The following is a 15,000-nucleotide window of genomic DNA, read 5'->3' as shown; positions in this document are numbered from 1 at the left end:
GCAAGAAGGAGGTGTCCGGAAAGAAGAGTCACCTGGGAAGGAAGGTCTGCAGGGATCTCTCTCTCTCTCTCTCTCTCTCTCTCTCTCTCTCTCTCTCTCTCTCTCTCTCTCTCTCTCTCTCTCTCTCTCTCTCTCTCTCTCTCTCTCTCTATTTGCAGTATGTCCTTAAACATTTTCAAATCTTGCTTATAAACCGCAGAGTGTATTCTACAAGACCGTCTGTCCCTATTCTAAAACCAGCTACCTTTATGTCTCCCTATATTTCTCTTCCCACTATCCAGTCCACCCCGTCTCTGGACAACAACATACAGTCCATTTGCAGCAACTGTAAAGACACACCAACAGAGACCAGTGAGACAGGTAGACAATTCATTTATGCTTCTATTTCTTCTTCAAATTATGAGATTTATTGGTACTTTATATTTAGCTGTCCGCACGCCTGCAAATCTCCCATGTGTTTAAGCCATGCCACATTGTCTGTATACAGGGCCTTTCATCCCGGGTTCTGGGGTCGAGGCAGAGCAACGAGTGGTGAGGTCACGCCATCGCATCCCACTTCTATAATCTCTAAAGCATCTCATCCCATCTCTATAATCTGTAATGCATCACATCCCACTTCTATAATCTCTAAAGCATCACATCCCATCTCTATAATCTGTAATGCATCACATCCCTTTTCTATAATCCATAAAGCATCACATGCCGTCTCTATAATCTGTAATGCATCACATCCCTTTTCTATAATCCATAAAGCATCACATGCCGTCTCTATAATCTGTAACACATTAGCGCTGAAGGAAACGTATGACTGATGTGTCCTTTTGGACTTTGAGTTGGATGTTAGAGAATTGAAATGTTAGCCTCTCCTTTGCTTGTTGTAGGCCTCATAGGGGGAAGGTATATTTAATAATCCAACTATTGGAAGTTGAATGTCTATCAGATTTTTTATCAGATTTAATAATATGTTTAATACTTGAATAATATTAGGAGATAATTCAGGTTGATTGTACTGCTTCTATGAAGAGGTTTAGAAAACTGTGTACTGTAGTGGAGTATCCCACGATCCTGTATTCATTGAGTCACACAGGTTTGGTTTGGATGCATGAGGAATCCCATCGTGTGTTTGATGAGTGCCCCCGTGCCTCCTCCAGCCCAGTAAGACTGAGCTCCAGCTGCTGTCCCGGCTCCACTCCTACCAGCAGAGCCGTCTCCAAGTCAGCCACGTCCTCCAGCACTGGGACCGCCTCCTGGGGCTGCTCCAGGTCCCGCTCTGCTGCGCTGAGGCCCCAGCAGAACCAGAGGAGACCCCCCCCGACAAACAGGTGGCCGGACCCCTCTCTCTCTCTGTGGTGATGGGATCTGGGCTGGATCCCCTGCTGTAATGCCTTGAGTTTCAAAACATATAGGCACTCCTCATGGTCTATTTCTATGATCAGAATGTCATTCCAACCGATGGACAGGATCTAAAAGACTCACCGTTTAAATAACAAATAAGCAAAATATCACAGAGGGATATATATCCACTATACAAATTTCCTCATAAATAAAGATACAAATCTGTGGTGCTAATGCACACCATACTCACCTGAATAACATAATATGAATTAAAGTAGTTTTTTTGTTATCCATTCCCTTTCACTTATCTTTTTCCATATCTATCCTCCTTCACAAACCCTGATGAACGGTGAGTGGGCAGACCGCTGTGGTTTCCCACTCACTCAACCACCTCCACGGCCCCCTCTTCTCCCTCCCTGCAGCACCCCAAGACCAGGAGGGAGCGAGAGAAGGAGAAGGGGGATAAGGAGCGAGGGAGGCTGGAGAAGGAGCGCCAGATGGCCGACGCCCAGCCGCCGGCCCCGGGGCCCGGCCAGGCGGTCCAGGAGCCCCGCTCAATCATCGCCGTCCCTCACCTCACGCTGAGTGCGGGCGGGGGCCCTTCTGGCCCCCAGGAGCTGGTGAACAGCGGCGCACTGCCTCCGGTGGGGGAGGTACGCAGCGTCGCCTCCCTTGAGCTACTGCTCTCATCCAAAGCCACTTGCAGGACATTTTTACATTTATATAGTAACAGTGTGTGAAACAAAAACGAGCAGTTCCTTTGATGATCTGTCGCATGTTGAGCACCTCCAACAATGGGAAACTGCACGGAGATCAAACTACGCAGCCTTATCATGAATGGAATTGGAGGATTTCAGATGATGTTATCACGCATTGTGTGATTATTGTCGTCTGCTCCTGTTGTTTATATAAAATGGACGCATTTGAGGAGATGTTTTGGCTTGTCCGACTGAAAATCCGCCATGACCCCTTCACAAAGCACAGAAAGTGTAACAGCAAACATCAATACCTTCCTCGCATGGAGAAGCAGCAGCTCTGCCTCATTCATGTGGGATGATAACAAGATAGGACTGTTCCGTTTGGGTCTGTCCTTCAAACAGAGGGTCTGCCCCCCCCGCCATTCCTAAAGAGCCCCGCGACTGTTTAGTTTCTCACCTCCTCTCTCTGTCCTGGTCCAAGGTGCTGGACGGGATGGGCCTGGGCCCCAGTGGCCCTCCGATCACTCCCCCCGTCACCTACTCTGTGGTGTCCCTCCCCAGCGGGAGCCCAGAGGGCGAGGACTTTATGCTCTCCGACTGCTTCTCCCTCCTGGACCCTTCGTACCCCGGCGATTTTGTCACAAAGGACAACGAAGAAGATGCCGTTGAGTCACTGCCCCCGAAGGTAACACACTGTCGGTCAGCTATGAAGCCGTATGCAGGCCTGACACGCCGGCTCACACGCATGCAGTACACAGAAAAACTGATGTAGAAGGCTTCACACGGTGACCTAGAAGAATTCCAAATGGAGAGCGTGTTGCTAATGAAAACCAAAACCAAAATATTTGTAAGCATTTGGATTGGGACACGTGTGTGTGTGTGTGTGTGTGTGTGTGTGTGTGTGTGTGTGTGTGTGTGTCTGTGTCTGTGTGTGTGTGTGTGTGTGTGTGTGTGTGTGTGTGTGTGTGTGTGTGTGTGTGTGTGTGTGTGTGTGCGTGTGTTTGACAGGAAGAAGTGATAGCACCCGTGAAAGGGCGTGGCAGGAAGGCAGGCCCCTTGACGAAGGAGAAGGAGAAGGAGAGGAAGGACAGTGAGAGCCAGCAGGAGCAGAGGAGGAGGTCGGCGCCTAAAAGAGGGGCGAAGCCTAACCCTAGCTCGGACACGTCCCGCTCCCCGCCGCACCCCTCTGTCACGCCCTCTGACCTCAGCGGGGCGGGGCAGCCCAGCTCAGAGCCGCCGCTGGAGCCCAGACCCAAGTACAGGACTGCCTTTGTACATGCAGACATACGTAGTCACACGTTCATACTGTACACATGCAGACCCTGACTGTAGACATGCACACATACTGTAGACACACTGTAGACGCGCACATATATTGTAGACATGCAGACATAGTGCCGACGTGCACACATACTTTAGACACAATTTCGTACTGTATACATGCATACATACTGTAGACACACTGTAAAACTGCACACATACTATAGACATACTGTAGAAATGCATTCATACTGTAGATGCATTCATTGTGTGTGTGTGTGTGTGTGGCTGTATATTGCACGCCATGACCGACTTGTCGATCTAATTTCCAGTAATGTTAAGGAAGTATCTCTCGAAAATGTAACCATGTACAAACATTCACGCATCATGCCGGAATGGTTTAACAGCCCTATTGATGTGATGTGTAACATCCCAAATACCCCTGATGTTGTGTTTTTAAATAGAGACGGAAGGGAAGTGCTCTTACTTGAGATAGGCTGTGTATTTGATCTGTACATGGAAATGGCTTTCAACGATAAAATCCTTAAATACCAGCCCATTCTGGAAATTCTAAGGGACCTAGGCTACCAATGTAAGCTAATAGTGTTTATTTTTGGAAGCTTGGGGCATGTCCACAACCGTGTTTTCAGTGGGTTAAGGCTGGCTGGGCTCTCCAGCAGAAAATCTAAACAATTAGCAAAGTTCTGCTCCATATCAGCTGTGATAGGCAGCCTGGCAGTGTGGCGCAGGAGCATGTTTTTTGTACCCTTGAACAATGACTTATCTTATCTCTGAAATATTTGAATCTTGTAATGTGATTGGTGGATTCAAATAAAGAATTAAATGTGTGTGTGTGTGTGTGTGTGTGTGTGTGTGTGTGTGTGTGTGTGTGTGTGTGTGTGTGTGTGTGTGTGTGTGTGTGTGTGTGTGTGTGTGTGTGTGTGTGTGTGTGGCTGCAGGTCCACTACATTCCGTTGGGTGGTACCAGCTCATGGTGAGGTGGTGCTGAGGCTGGGCTTCCAGTCCGAGGTGCCGGGGACCTTTGAGCAGACCATGCACTTTGAACTGCTGGGCACCCGGCAACGCTACCCCCTCCCTTGCAGAGGGACCTGCACCTACCCCTCCATCTCCAAAGAGCCAGGGTCAGTTCAACCTTCCCCCTTTACTGTACGCCTACCCCTCCATCTCCACAGAGCCAGGGTCAGTTCAACCTTCCCCTTTACTGTAGAAGCATGAATCAAAGACCAGACAGGTATCAGCCCAGGAAGTACAGTCATGTAAAGAATAGAGTTGTGCCTCCTTTCATGGAGTTGGATGAAAGAAACACCACCATGGATGACACCACCAAAGTGTAGTGTCATCCATAATGGAAGGAGCAGCAGTCTGATTAAGGTGTGTCCTTTGTTAAACTAGGAAATGAAGCCTAACCCTAGCCTGCTGTGCTTTTTCCTTAGAACCATCTTCGCCCTGACGAAGCAGACCCCCCGGGAAAAGGAGGGCCTGCAGAAGACATACGTGCTCAAACCGGGCTTCTATGAGTTTGGACCGCTGCTCTGTGGCAAAACCAGAGACCTGTAAGATCCAGATCCAACGGCAAAATGTTTGACACATTTTGCCATTTTGCTATAACCCAGTGACTGGATGTGTGTGTGTCTGTATATATGTGTGTGGTTGTGCATGTGTGTTTTTTTGATGGTTTGTGTGTGTGTGTGTGTGTGTGTGTGTGTGTGTGTGTGTGTGTGTGTGTGTGTGTGTGTGTGTGTGTGTGTGTGTGTGTGTGTGTGTGTGTGTGTGTGTGTGTGTGTGTAGATACAAAGAGAGGAAATACCCAGAGAACACAGAGAGGCTGGTGATCCAAAACACAAATGATCTAGAGGCGGAGGTCCACTTCTGCTTCCAACACGACACCAAGGCCACCACCTTCATACTGGACCCCCCAGTCATGATGCTCCAGCCCAACCAGGCGCAGGTGAGGAGGAGGTTTGCCCCACTAAGTGAGACAAACAAGCTGTCTCAAAATGGCCACCACAAGGGTCCACTGATTGAAAAATACGAATCATGTGTACAATATGGCTGATGTTCTTGTAGATCATTTTGAGAAGTGGGTCTAAGTGGTGTTCGTGCCTTGGTGATCATTTGTGACATTAAACGTGTCATTGATGTTGAAACTGCCTCGGTCATCCACTCTTCTCCCTGAGATGTGAGCAGAAACCCAATGATAGCTTCCAAAGCCAGTTCAAATGACACCCACTATATCTTATCAGACACATTTCCATCTCACCCAAATACCCCACTACCTTGAACCAGCAATCATTTCTTCAGATAGAATGAGGAGAAAGCTGAGATTCTATTGGTTCAGGGTTTTATATGGAGCGGAAAGGCTTACCATGCTGGAGGGACATAGTGAAGCCAGCAGTCTGCCCTGGTGTGCTGAAGTGACGCTCCTCATGGGGAATGTTCCATTATGGGATAGCATTGTCTTACTCTCTGCCCCCCCCCCCCCCCCCCCCCCACTAGGAGCTGTCCATCTGGGCCTACCCCATCAGTGTGGGTCGCTTCGAGGACACCGTGGTGTGCTGCGTCAAGGACAACCCTGAGCCCGTCCTCATCGCCATCTCCTGCTGGGGGGCCCGTCCCGAGCTGGAGCTGGACCGCAAACACCTCAACTTTGACAAGATCCTGCTCCACAGGTGAGGAAGGGGAGCCGTGTTCAATCGGTCAAACTTTATTTGTGAAGCACTTTTAATGCAAGCAAATGTTACACAAAGTGCTTAATACAACTCCCCCCCCCCCTCCCCCCTCCCACGACACACCCAGAGGTATTCACACATCTAAAAACAACCCCCCCCTCCCCCTCCCACCCATCCACACCCAAAGCAATAACTTTGTGAAAACAAATAAATATATTCAAGGGGATGACAGTTTTGTTGACCGATCTTTTAATCTTATCTATCACTCCCTACCCCCGCCCAACCTCCACCACCCGCCCCCCTGACCTCCACATCGACCCCCCACCTCCAGGGAGGACAGCCGTAGTGTGACGCTGAGCAACAACATGGCACTGCCCGCCGCCTGGAGGCTGAAGGGCCTGGACGACCTGGGGGAGGAGTTCAGCGTGTCCCAGGTGGAGGGCGTGATCCCTGCCCGGGACTCCTTCTGCCTGCAGGTCCGCTTCAAGGCCATCAAGCCCCTTCACTTCAGGAAGACCCTGCGCCTGGAGGTATTGTACTCATTGGTTCGTGTTTACCAGGCCTGGATCCAATGCTCTTCCTCTGATCGGCTGGATTCCACGTGTGTGTTTCAGGTTTCCGATGTGGACAACATCTTAGGAGTGGCGCAAACCGAGCACCTGCACATCGGCACCGAGGCATTCGACGTTCACCTGGACATTATCACTCCTAATGGTACGGCACGCAGCACACACACGTTTGGTGTGTCGAGGACGTAGCTCCTCCACACTTACAGTATCGACCACAACGCTGAACGCTTAAGTAGACTCGTGTATGGAAACAAAACACACATTTGAAATGTGCGATGGGCCACATGGTTGACATCGGTGCTGACCAGGTATGACGTGTCTCGTGGTTTTTTACAGGGAATGACGGCTGTCTGGACTTTGGAGCCGTCAGGGTGTTTAAGGAGGTGAACCGGTGCATCACCTTGAAGAATAAGGGGAAGTACGAGCTGGCCTACAAGTGAGTTCTGTTTGTATTTGTCATTTCCTCATCAGGTATAATGCGTGCGTTCATTTGAATGCATCGGCGTTGCCCTTCTTCTTACTTGTTTCCCTTCTGGGATCAATAAAGATCTTATCGCATCATGTCGTCTAATCCTGTCGACCCCTCGTGGGACAGGTTCACACTGGAGCGCACGGACCCCTCCCAGCCCGACCCGTCCACTGTGTTCAGCGTGTCCCCAGCGCAGGGCACCCTGCTGCCCACCGAGCGGCCCACCGCAGTGCACATCCTCTTCAACCACGACAAGGAAGTGTGCATCGAGGAAGAGCCTCTCCTGCAATGCCAGGTTACTCTACAACCCCCGCCTAGCCTTTCCACCGCAGTTACATAACCACAATTTACACCAGTGGATCTCATCGCCCAACTCTGTCTAACCCGAGCATAGTTGTGTCACATTATTGACTGTTTCAACCTGTGCTTGTAAAAGTTTGCTTGTAGATGCTTGTGCAAATGCATACATATTTATGATTCTATGAATGCACTTGTGTCACTTGATCCACAAATGCAGAGGCGACAGCTCCCAAGCCACCTTAAGATTGTAGTCTTTTTTTAGTCTCATTGCAACTAATCATTTGGTCACCAGAAAATAATTAATCATTTGGTCACCAGAAAATAATTAATCATTTGGATGGATTCATAAATGTGTTCACATTTGACCAAATCTTTGCACCTTCATTTAAATGTCTCTCTATATATTTGGCACATATCAATGAATGTGAAGTGCAGGTTTAAACAGTAACTAATATCATAAAACGTTATTCTGACGAGGTGGAGTGTGGACCAGTAGCCAATGCTGCGTGGCCCTGGGCAGAAACCCACCCATCAGAACCACTTACTGCTACCAATTGCTGCTCTTTCACAGTCACTAACATTGTCTGTCCTTTGCAGGTTATTGAGCCTTCTATCGGTATAGGCGGCGAAGTCATAGCAATCATTCCCATCAAAGTGTCGATCCGGGCGTCTTTTAGCAGGTCAGTGTTCAGAAGATAGATTGATTGAAGGGGAAATTCAGAGAGGCACCCGGTATAAAAATATAATATCGATATAAAATGACTGATAAAGATGCAAAATCTGAATCACAATACTTTGAGCTAAGTATATATACATAAATAAATATCTTGCACAATATTATAAAATATGTACATTAATAAATATTCTAAATTCATTAATAGTCATTTATATTGATGACCTCATGAATTTGTATTGTGTAAGATGAATTTTTCTCTTGATTGAATTCAAGTTCAAAACAAATCAAAAGGTTGAATCTACATTCTGAATTCATTTCAATGTTCATGGCATATTCATATTCAGGTACAAAGTCACGCCTGCCAGTGAAATCAACTTTGGCCCGCTGGTCTTCGGCAGCAGAAGCAGCCAGAGCTTCACCATCGAGAACACTGGGGAGTTTGAGGCCCGCTTCACCATCGGCCGCATGAGCAACGGCCTGCAGCCCGTCCCACCTGGAAGGCAAGCATAGTTTGCACAGTTCGCACACATGCATACGTTTATATCCTCACTTAAAGGAACAAGATGTAGCATTGATACCAAGTGTTTACAATGGCTCCTGTAGTCCAAATTCCCTACATTGGATAAACTATATCAGAGGAGCTGTGCAAATTATGAACTAGCTCATGTGGCATCCGTTTTAAAATGCTGGTCACGGCTCTGGTCACGGCTCTGGTCACGGCTCTGGTCACGGCTCTGGTCACGGCTCTGGTCAGGGCTCTGGTCACGGCTCTGATCACGGCTCTGGTCACGGCTCTGGTCACGGCTCTGGTCACGGCTCTGATCACGGCTCTGGTCACGGCTCTGGTCACGGCTCTGGTCAGGGCTCTGGTCACGGCTCTGATCACGGCTCTGGTCACGGCTCTGGTCACGGCTCTGGTCACGGCTCTGATCACGGCTCTGGTCAGGGCTCTGGTCAGGGCTCTGGTCAGGGCTCTGGTCAGGGCTCTGGTCAGGGCTCTGGTCAGGGTTCTGGTCAGGGCTCTGGTCAGGGCTCTGGTCAGGGTTCTGGTCAGGGCTCTGGTCAGGGCTCTGGTCAGGGTTCTGGTCAGGGTTCCACCAGACCTGCCCCAAAGCAGGCTTTTTATCTTATATGGGATTGAATACCATGGTAAGATTTGAGGCTGCTAAAGAAACAGAGCAGAAAATACCAAAAGAATGCAAGATGTTTAAAATAAACAACGTCAAAAGTGTCCACTCCCTCCCTTTGTTTTCATTAAGGGATGAGATGCCCTGATTTGTCAGAAATAAGACAGGTAATGTCTTAAATCGTATTAGCCACAAATAAAGGCAGGCGCTGCTAACTTAAAACACTGATTCTCAAAGAGCATATCCCTCACTAAAAGCTGACGGATGTCTTTGCCACTTCTAACGATTGACCCTCAAAATTAAACCTTCAACTTAGACCCTTTCACCTTTAACTTGAATGTCTTTCACTCTACTGCCTGGTGGTCTCCTCTCAGGACTGAGGCTCCAGGCGACAGGACATCTTGTGAGAGCCAGCTAGCGAAGCCCCTGGCTCCTGCCAGAAAAGTGAAGCGCTCCGACTCCGTGGTGCGTGATGTGGGCGTTATGCAGGTGAGTCTGCGCTAGAATGTTGATGATGCCATTTGAATTAGTGCTGCACGATTTGGTGAAAAAGTCATATTGCGATTATTATGGACAATATTGCGATTTGCGATTGCGATATAATAAACAGATGGTGTCATGAGTCTACTTGCTTGGTTATCAAGGAAAATGCACACAGATTACTGATAATTTTTGTGTTTCTTTCTCAGCTCAAACATACAAACTTATAATAGCATAAAAAATACAAAAACTAAAAAAAGTGTACAGTACTGTTTTCAAAATAACAATATTTTACAAAATTAACTAAATAATAAGAAAATATATTTTCACAACAATATATATTCAAGGCATTTCTGCTGTGCAAACTTTTTAGGTTTCTCAATAGTACAACAAATTTAAGTTAATATAATAAATAAGATGATACATTTTATTTTTTATTTTATTAAATCGCTTCCTTTTGCGGTTATGCAATCACAAAGGCTGATATCACGATAGCGATTGCGATCCGGTTAATCGTGCAGCACTAATTTGAATTCTCTTGATATGAAAATACTAATTGTGTACTACTTTGTTAAGTTAAACCATACAAATCTGTTATTTTCAAATTTCTATTTTTTATAAAATGTTTGTGATTAACCTTGAAGTTGTAGACAATTTGTAGGTAAATCCTACATATTCCATTTTGTCCAGCCATTACGGAGGTTTAACGGCTGCTGTGTCCTCTCTGTCCCCTCTGTCTCCTCTCTGTGCCCGGGCCCCCCTCCCCAGAGCCGCTGGACCTTTGGGCTGTTCACCGTGTGCCCCTGTGCCGGGCTCCTTCAGCCCGGGGGGCAGCAGCAGGTGTTGGTGGACTGCGGGGCGGACCAGCTGGGTGCCTGGTCCGAGTATATGGCCATAGACTTCAGCAACCGGGACCCCTCGGGCCACCCCGAGGGCACCCCCTTCTGGCTGGCGGTGGATGTGGCTGTGCCAGGTAGGAGGATGTAGCCATGACGATAGCGTAGTGAGAAAGCAGTGATATTGTGAATCAAGGGCCGTGCTGACTCAGGTAACACATTGGACAATGAGTTGAAACATGAACAGGCAGCGCGAAACACCTGCGAACGACACAGTCTTAACCTTATTAGGAGAATTACAGGGCACTCTTCCCAAAATAATAGGCAAACTAAAAGCCAGTTACAACCGATCTAACCTTTCTAAATGTTCCTAATGGATTCAAGTTGCTCCCAGGATGGAGACGCCCCTCGAATGGATAAAAAATTGATGAATTTAAAATGCTAAAATGGGCCTTCAAATTTGCCAGCCGTTAACATAACTGTACGGCCCGCACAAGTGAAGTCTACGTATGGGAAACACTGCATTGCAGACCGAAATGAGATGGTCCGTTGCTCATGTCTGTGGTACATGGCGTTTAATCTCAACGAGATTGGCAGATATTTGGCAGATATTTAGCCTGTTATCCAATGTGTCTGACAGTGGTCAGATACAAGGAACACGAAGTGATCTGGCTCAAGTATATAGGGTATCGAACCCAGTGCATTTATTACTATCCTGCCACACTAGCCTTTACAGTCTATAATTGAATGGATCTCTATTAGTATCATTTATTCTTTCAGTCAAGTATTTTTCTTTTCACACACACACACACACACGCACGCACACACACGCGCGCACACACACACACACACACACACACACACACACACACACACACACACACACACACACACACACACACACACACACACACACACACACACACACACACACACACACACACACACACACCCTGTTCCCCCGCAGGACTCGGGCAGGACATGAGCTCCATCTTCGAGGAGCACCGGCTGTGTCCCAGTGCCGGCCAGCTGCGGTCGGAGCCGTTCGCCAGCGCGCCGGGCGTGTACGTGGTGGAGGACAACACGTTCGTCTTCCACAACGTGGTGGCGGCCGGCGGCGGCGCCCGGGCCCGCTTCAGGCTCACCAACACCGGCCTGGTGCCCTGCCAGCTGCTGCTGGCCATCAAACAGGGCACCACCAAGGTACCAGCACTGGGGCACCCCGCTTAGGGGTCGGGCTGACTGATGACTTACCAGCGCTGGTGGTCGCTGGTTAGAGGTTGGGCTGACTGCTGGTTAAGAGGCAAACCAACCAGCGCTAGACTGATCAGATAACTCCCTCTCTAGGTTGAGCACAAGCTATTGCATGCATACTGTCTGATTGGTTGATAGGGTAACCCAATACGGCTGAATAGGCGTTGATGCCATACACCTGTCGATTTATTGAAACTGAATTGAAGGGGATTGATGCAGGGCAGCCACTACAGTCGTCCCAGAATGAACCAAAGCTGAAAGCCTTCTTAAAAGGCGGGGTCAGGGATCGAGGGAGAGAGCGGCAGGTGGGAGGAGAGAGGGAGCTCTGGCTAGGGCTATCAACCTAGCCCATACCCAGGCCTCTAGGATTTAAATGAGCTTCACCATGAAGGCCTATCAATATTGGAGCTACATCAGCAGGTTGGGAATCACTCCCTTTTACGTGTGTGTGTTCTGCTCCTTGCATTTTCCCCGTGACGTGGAGGTGTTTGACGTATCTCCTATGAGACTGTACGTCCCCAGCCAGTCGCACTGCTTTGCAGAGGTCTCCTTCGACCCTCAGACCATCCGGCGGCATAGGGCTGTGTTCGAGGCTGTGCTGGAGGGAGGCATCAGGTCTGTGTGTGTGTGTGTTTGATATGCATGATGTAAAATACAAATAACTGTATATGAATAAATACATTGTGATAAGAGAGCAGTCTTTCAACGGTACAATTGTGCATCATCTATTTACTTTCTATCTATTTTTTCACACCCTTAACTTGAACATTCAACTTATTTTTTTATTGTGTCTCCCTCTCTTTGTCTCGCTTGCTCTCTCTCTCTCGCTCTGTCTCTCTCTCTCTGTCTCTATCTGTGTCCCTGTCCCTCTCTCTGTCCCTTTCTCTGTGTCTCCCTATCTGTGTCTCTGTCCCGCTCTCTGTGACTCTCTCTGTCCCTCTCTTTCTCTCTCTCTCTGTCCCGCTCTTTCTCTCTCTCTCTCTCTCTCTCGCTCTGTCTTGCGCGCTCTCTCGCTCTGTCTCTCTTTCTCTCTCTCTCTGTCCCTCTTTTTCTCTCTCTCGCCCTGTCACTCGCTCTCTCTCGCTCTGTCTCTCTCTTTCTCTCTCTCTGTCCCTCTCTATCTCTCTCTCTCTCTCTCTCGCTCTCTCTCTCTCTCTCGCTCTCTCTCGCTCTGTCTCTCTCTTTCTCTCTCTCTCTCTCTCTCTTTCTCTCTATCTCTCTCTCTCGCTCTCTCTCTCTCTCTCGCTCTGTCACTTGCTCTCTCCCGCTCTGTCTTTCTCTTTCTCTCGCTCTCTCCCGCTCTGTCTTTCTCTTTCTCTCTCTCTGTCCCTCTCTCTCTCTCTCTCTCTCTCTCTCTCTCTCTCTCTCTCTCTCTCTCTCTCTCTCTCTCTCTCTCTCTCTCTCTCTCTTCTCTGTCTCCCGCTCTCTCTCGCTCTCTCTCACTCTGTCTCTCTCTATGTCTCTCTCTTGGCCTTCCTCCAGTATGATTTCGATGGTGAAGAGCAAACTTCTGCAGTTCAACCTGTTAGGGGAGGGCAACCTGCCCAGTGTGTTTGTGACCCGGCCGGCCCTGCGGGACCGCCAGGGAAACCCTGTACTGCAGTTCGGCCGGCTGTTGGCCGGGCGGCAGCACACGCTCCCCTTGGTGCTCAGGAACGACGGCATCATGGGGGCTCAGGTAAAGCCAGCAGGGGGTTTAGTTTGTGTTCAAACTAATACTTATTGGTTTTTAAAGACCTAGTGGTAGGAGTTGATAATGACGTTGTACTGATACTTTCATTTGGATGAATGATATTATTATTATTTGACCACAGTTAAGTTTACTGCAGTGTTTCTCAACTGGTCTTTCCTAAGGACCCACACGTGTCTTTGTTTATAGTCACAACCCAAAATATATCTGCCAATATTGCAGTGATCAACAATGCCTACATGAACAGTTCAAAACAGAGTGAACACAAGCTGCACTGATGGGGGCTAAAGCCAATGAAAGTCCATTGAGACATAATAATCTCTGAGGTTTGGCATAATGCTTCATGACCCACTTATGGGTCACCCCCCCACCACTGGTTTAGTGGACCATATTTCTCAGGATTAAAGATTCAGGAGTTAAACACAGGGTTGTTCTGGGCAATACTATTCTAAGCACAATGCACGTTACATCTTTGTCGGAGCTATACAGAATTTAAGGCTAAGAAATGTAGAACATGAAAAACTGAAAATAGAGAATGGAATGGAAACGAATATAAAGTGAGACAGTTTGAGTGTTGGTCTGTGTTTAATCCATAGGTCCACATCGACATGCTGGATAAACAAAGAGTGTTCACCATCCAGCCTGCTCCTGACAACACCATCAGCAGTATCACATGCTCACCTCTAGAGAGCACTGCTGACCCAGGTACCGCCTCACCGCCGCACCCCCTGCTGTCGTATGGCCGATGAGTCCATTCATATATTCTACCTGATTCCTTCACCGGCTCTTCCACCAGAGCCCCCGCTCTGCCACAGGGCCTCCCTCAGGCTGGCCCCGGGCCAGTCGGCAGGGTTTGAGGTCGGCTTTCACCCGGAGCAGCCGCTCCGCGCCAGGGCCAGCATAGAGGTGCTGGTCCAGGACAACCAGTACAACCGCATCATGGTGACCCTGACCGGAAAGGCCTACCGAGACATCATCACCCTGGACAACCTGCGCAGGACGGCCCCGGAGGACGGGGACCTGGATCAGGGTAGGAGGAGGGGAGGGGGTGGAGGTGATGCAGGGGAGGTTAGAGGAGGGGAGGGGGTGGAGGTGATACAGGGGAGGTTAGAGGAGGGGAGGGGGTGGAGGTGATACAGGGGAGGTTAGAGGAGGGGAGGGGGTGGAGGAGATACAGGGGAGGTTAGAGGAGGGGAGGGGGTGGAGGAGATACAGAGGAGGTTAGAGGAGGGGAGGTGGTGGAGGAGATACAGGGGAGGTTAGAGGAGGGGAGGTGGTGGAGGAGAATCAGAGGAGGTTAGAGGAGGGGAGCGGGTGGAGGTGATTAGAGGAGATTAAAGGGGGGGAGGTGGTGACGGTGGTGGAGGGGAGGGAGACGGGTGTGGCTCACCCTGGTATCAGACAGCGCTGCAGGAGGCGATCACGGTTATTGGAAAGTTATATGAAGTCTGGGTGATCGTGTGAGTTTGTTCTTCTCAGCAAAGCAAAGTTTTGACTGTTCTGTGGAGCTGGGGGGGCAGTGGGGTCTAATCAGAACTGGGTTGGGAAAAATAACCTCGAAAAGTCTAGTATCTATCTATCCAGTATCATCCAGTATCAAATCCATGCAAAAGATG

The 15,000-nt window shown here is 48.9% G+C and overlaps 1 protein-coding gene across 1 annotated transcript in view; it reads left to right on the top strand.

Annotated features, from left to right (window-relative positions):
• hydin (HYDIN axonemal central pair apparatus protein) overlaps window positions 1-15,000 on the top strand; it is a 77,558-nt gene that overhangs the window by 45,071 nt on the left and 17,487 nt on the right. Inside the window, exons 44-68 of the mRNA XM_060061589.1 lie at window positions 1-44; window positions 282-360; window positions 488-531; window positions 1,152-1,325; window positions 1,758-1,988; window positions 2,515-2,718; window positions 3,042-3,289; window positions 4,253-4,435; window positions 4,748-4,867; window positions 5,103-5,262; window positions 5,811-5,983; window positions 6,315-6,513; window positions 6,598-6,697; window positions 6,889-6,988; window positions 7,148-7,316; window positions 7,919-8,001; window positions 8,342-8,497; window positions 8,752-9,114; window positions 9,499-9,613; window positions 10,373-10,577; window positions 11,408-11,643; window positions 12,179-12,309; window positions 13,177-13,372; window positions 13,981-14,089; window positions 14,181-14,414. The exon at window positions 1-44 is cut by the window's left edge and continues 107 nt beyond it. Coding sequence (XP_059917572.1) covers window positions 1-44; window positions 282-360; window positions 488-531; window positions 1,152-1,325; window positions 1,758-1,988; window positions 2,515-2,718; window positions 3,042-3,289; window positions 4,253-4,435; window positions 4,748-4,867; window positions 5,103-5,262; window positions 5,811-5,983; window positions 6,315-6,513; window positions 6,598-6,697; window positions 6,889-6,988; window positions 7,148-7,316; window positions 7,919-8,001; window positions 8,342-8,497; window positions 8,752-9,114; window positions 9,499-9,613; window positions 10,373-10,577; window positions 11,408-11,643; window positions 12,179-12,309; window positions 13,177-13,372; window positions 13,981-14,089; window positions 14,181-14,414 — 4,056 coding nt within the window. The remainder of the gene's footprint in view (window positions 45-281; window positions 361-487; window positions 532-1,151; window positions 1,326-1,757; window positions 1,989-2,514; window positions 2,719-3,041; window positions 3,290-4,252; window positions 4,436-4,747; window positions 4,868-5,102; window positions 5,263-5,810; window positions 5,984-6,314; window positions 6,514-6,597; window positions 6,698-6,888; window positions 6,989-7,147; window positions 7,317-7,918; window positions 8,002-8,341; window positions 8,498-8,751; window positions 9,115-9,498; window positions 9,614-10,372; window positions 10,578-11,407; window positions 11,644-12,178; window positions 12,310-13,176; window positions 13,373-13,980; window positions 14,090-14,180; window positions 14,415-15,000) is intronic.

This window comes from Gadus macrocephalus, chromosome 9, assembly GCF_031168955.1.
Source record: "Gadus macrocephalus chromosome 9, ASM3116895v1".
NCBI lineage: Eukaryota > Metazoa > Chordata > Actinopteri > Gadiformes > Gadidae > Gadus > Gadus macrocephalus.
The sequence above is the reverse complement of the archived record's forward strand: the minus strand, read 5'-3'. Positions and strand labels throughout refer to the sequence as shown.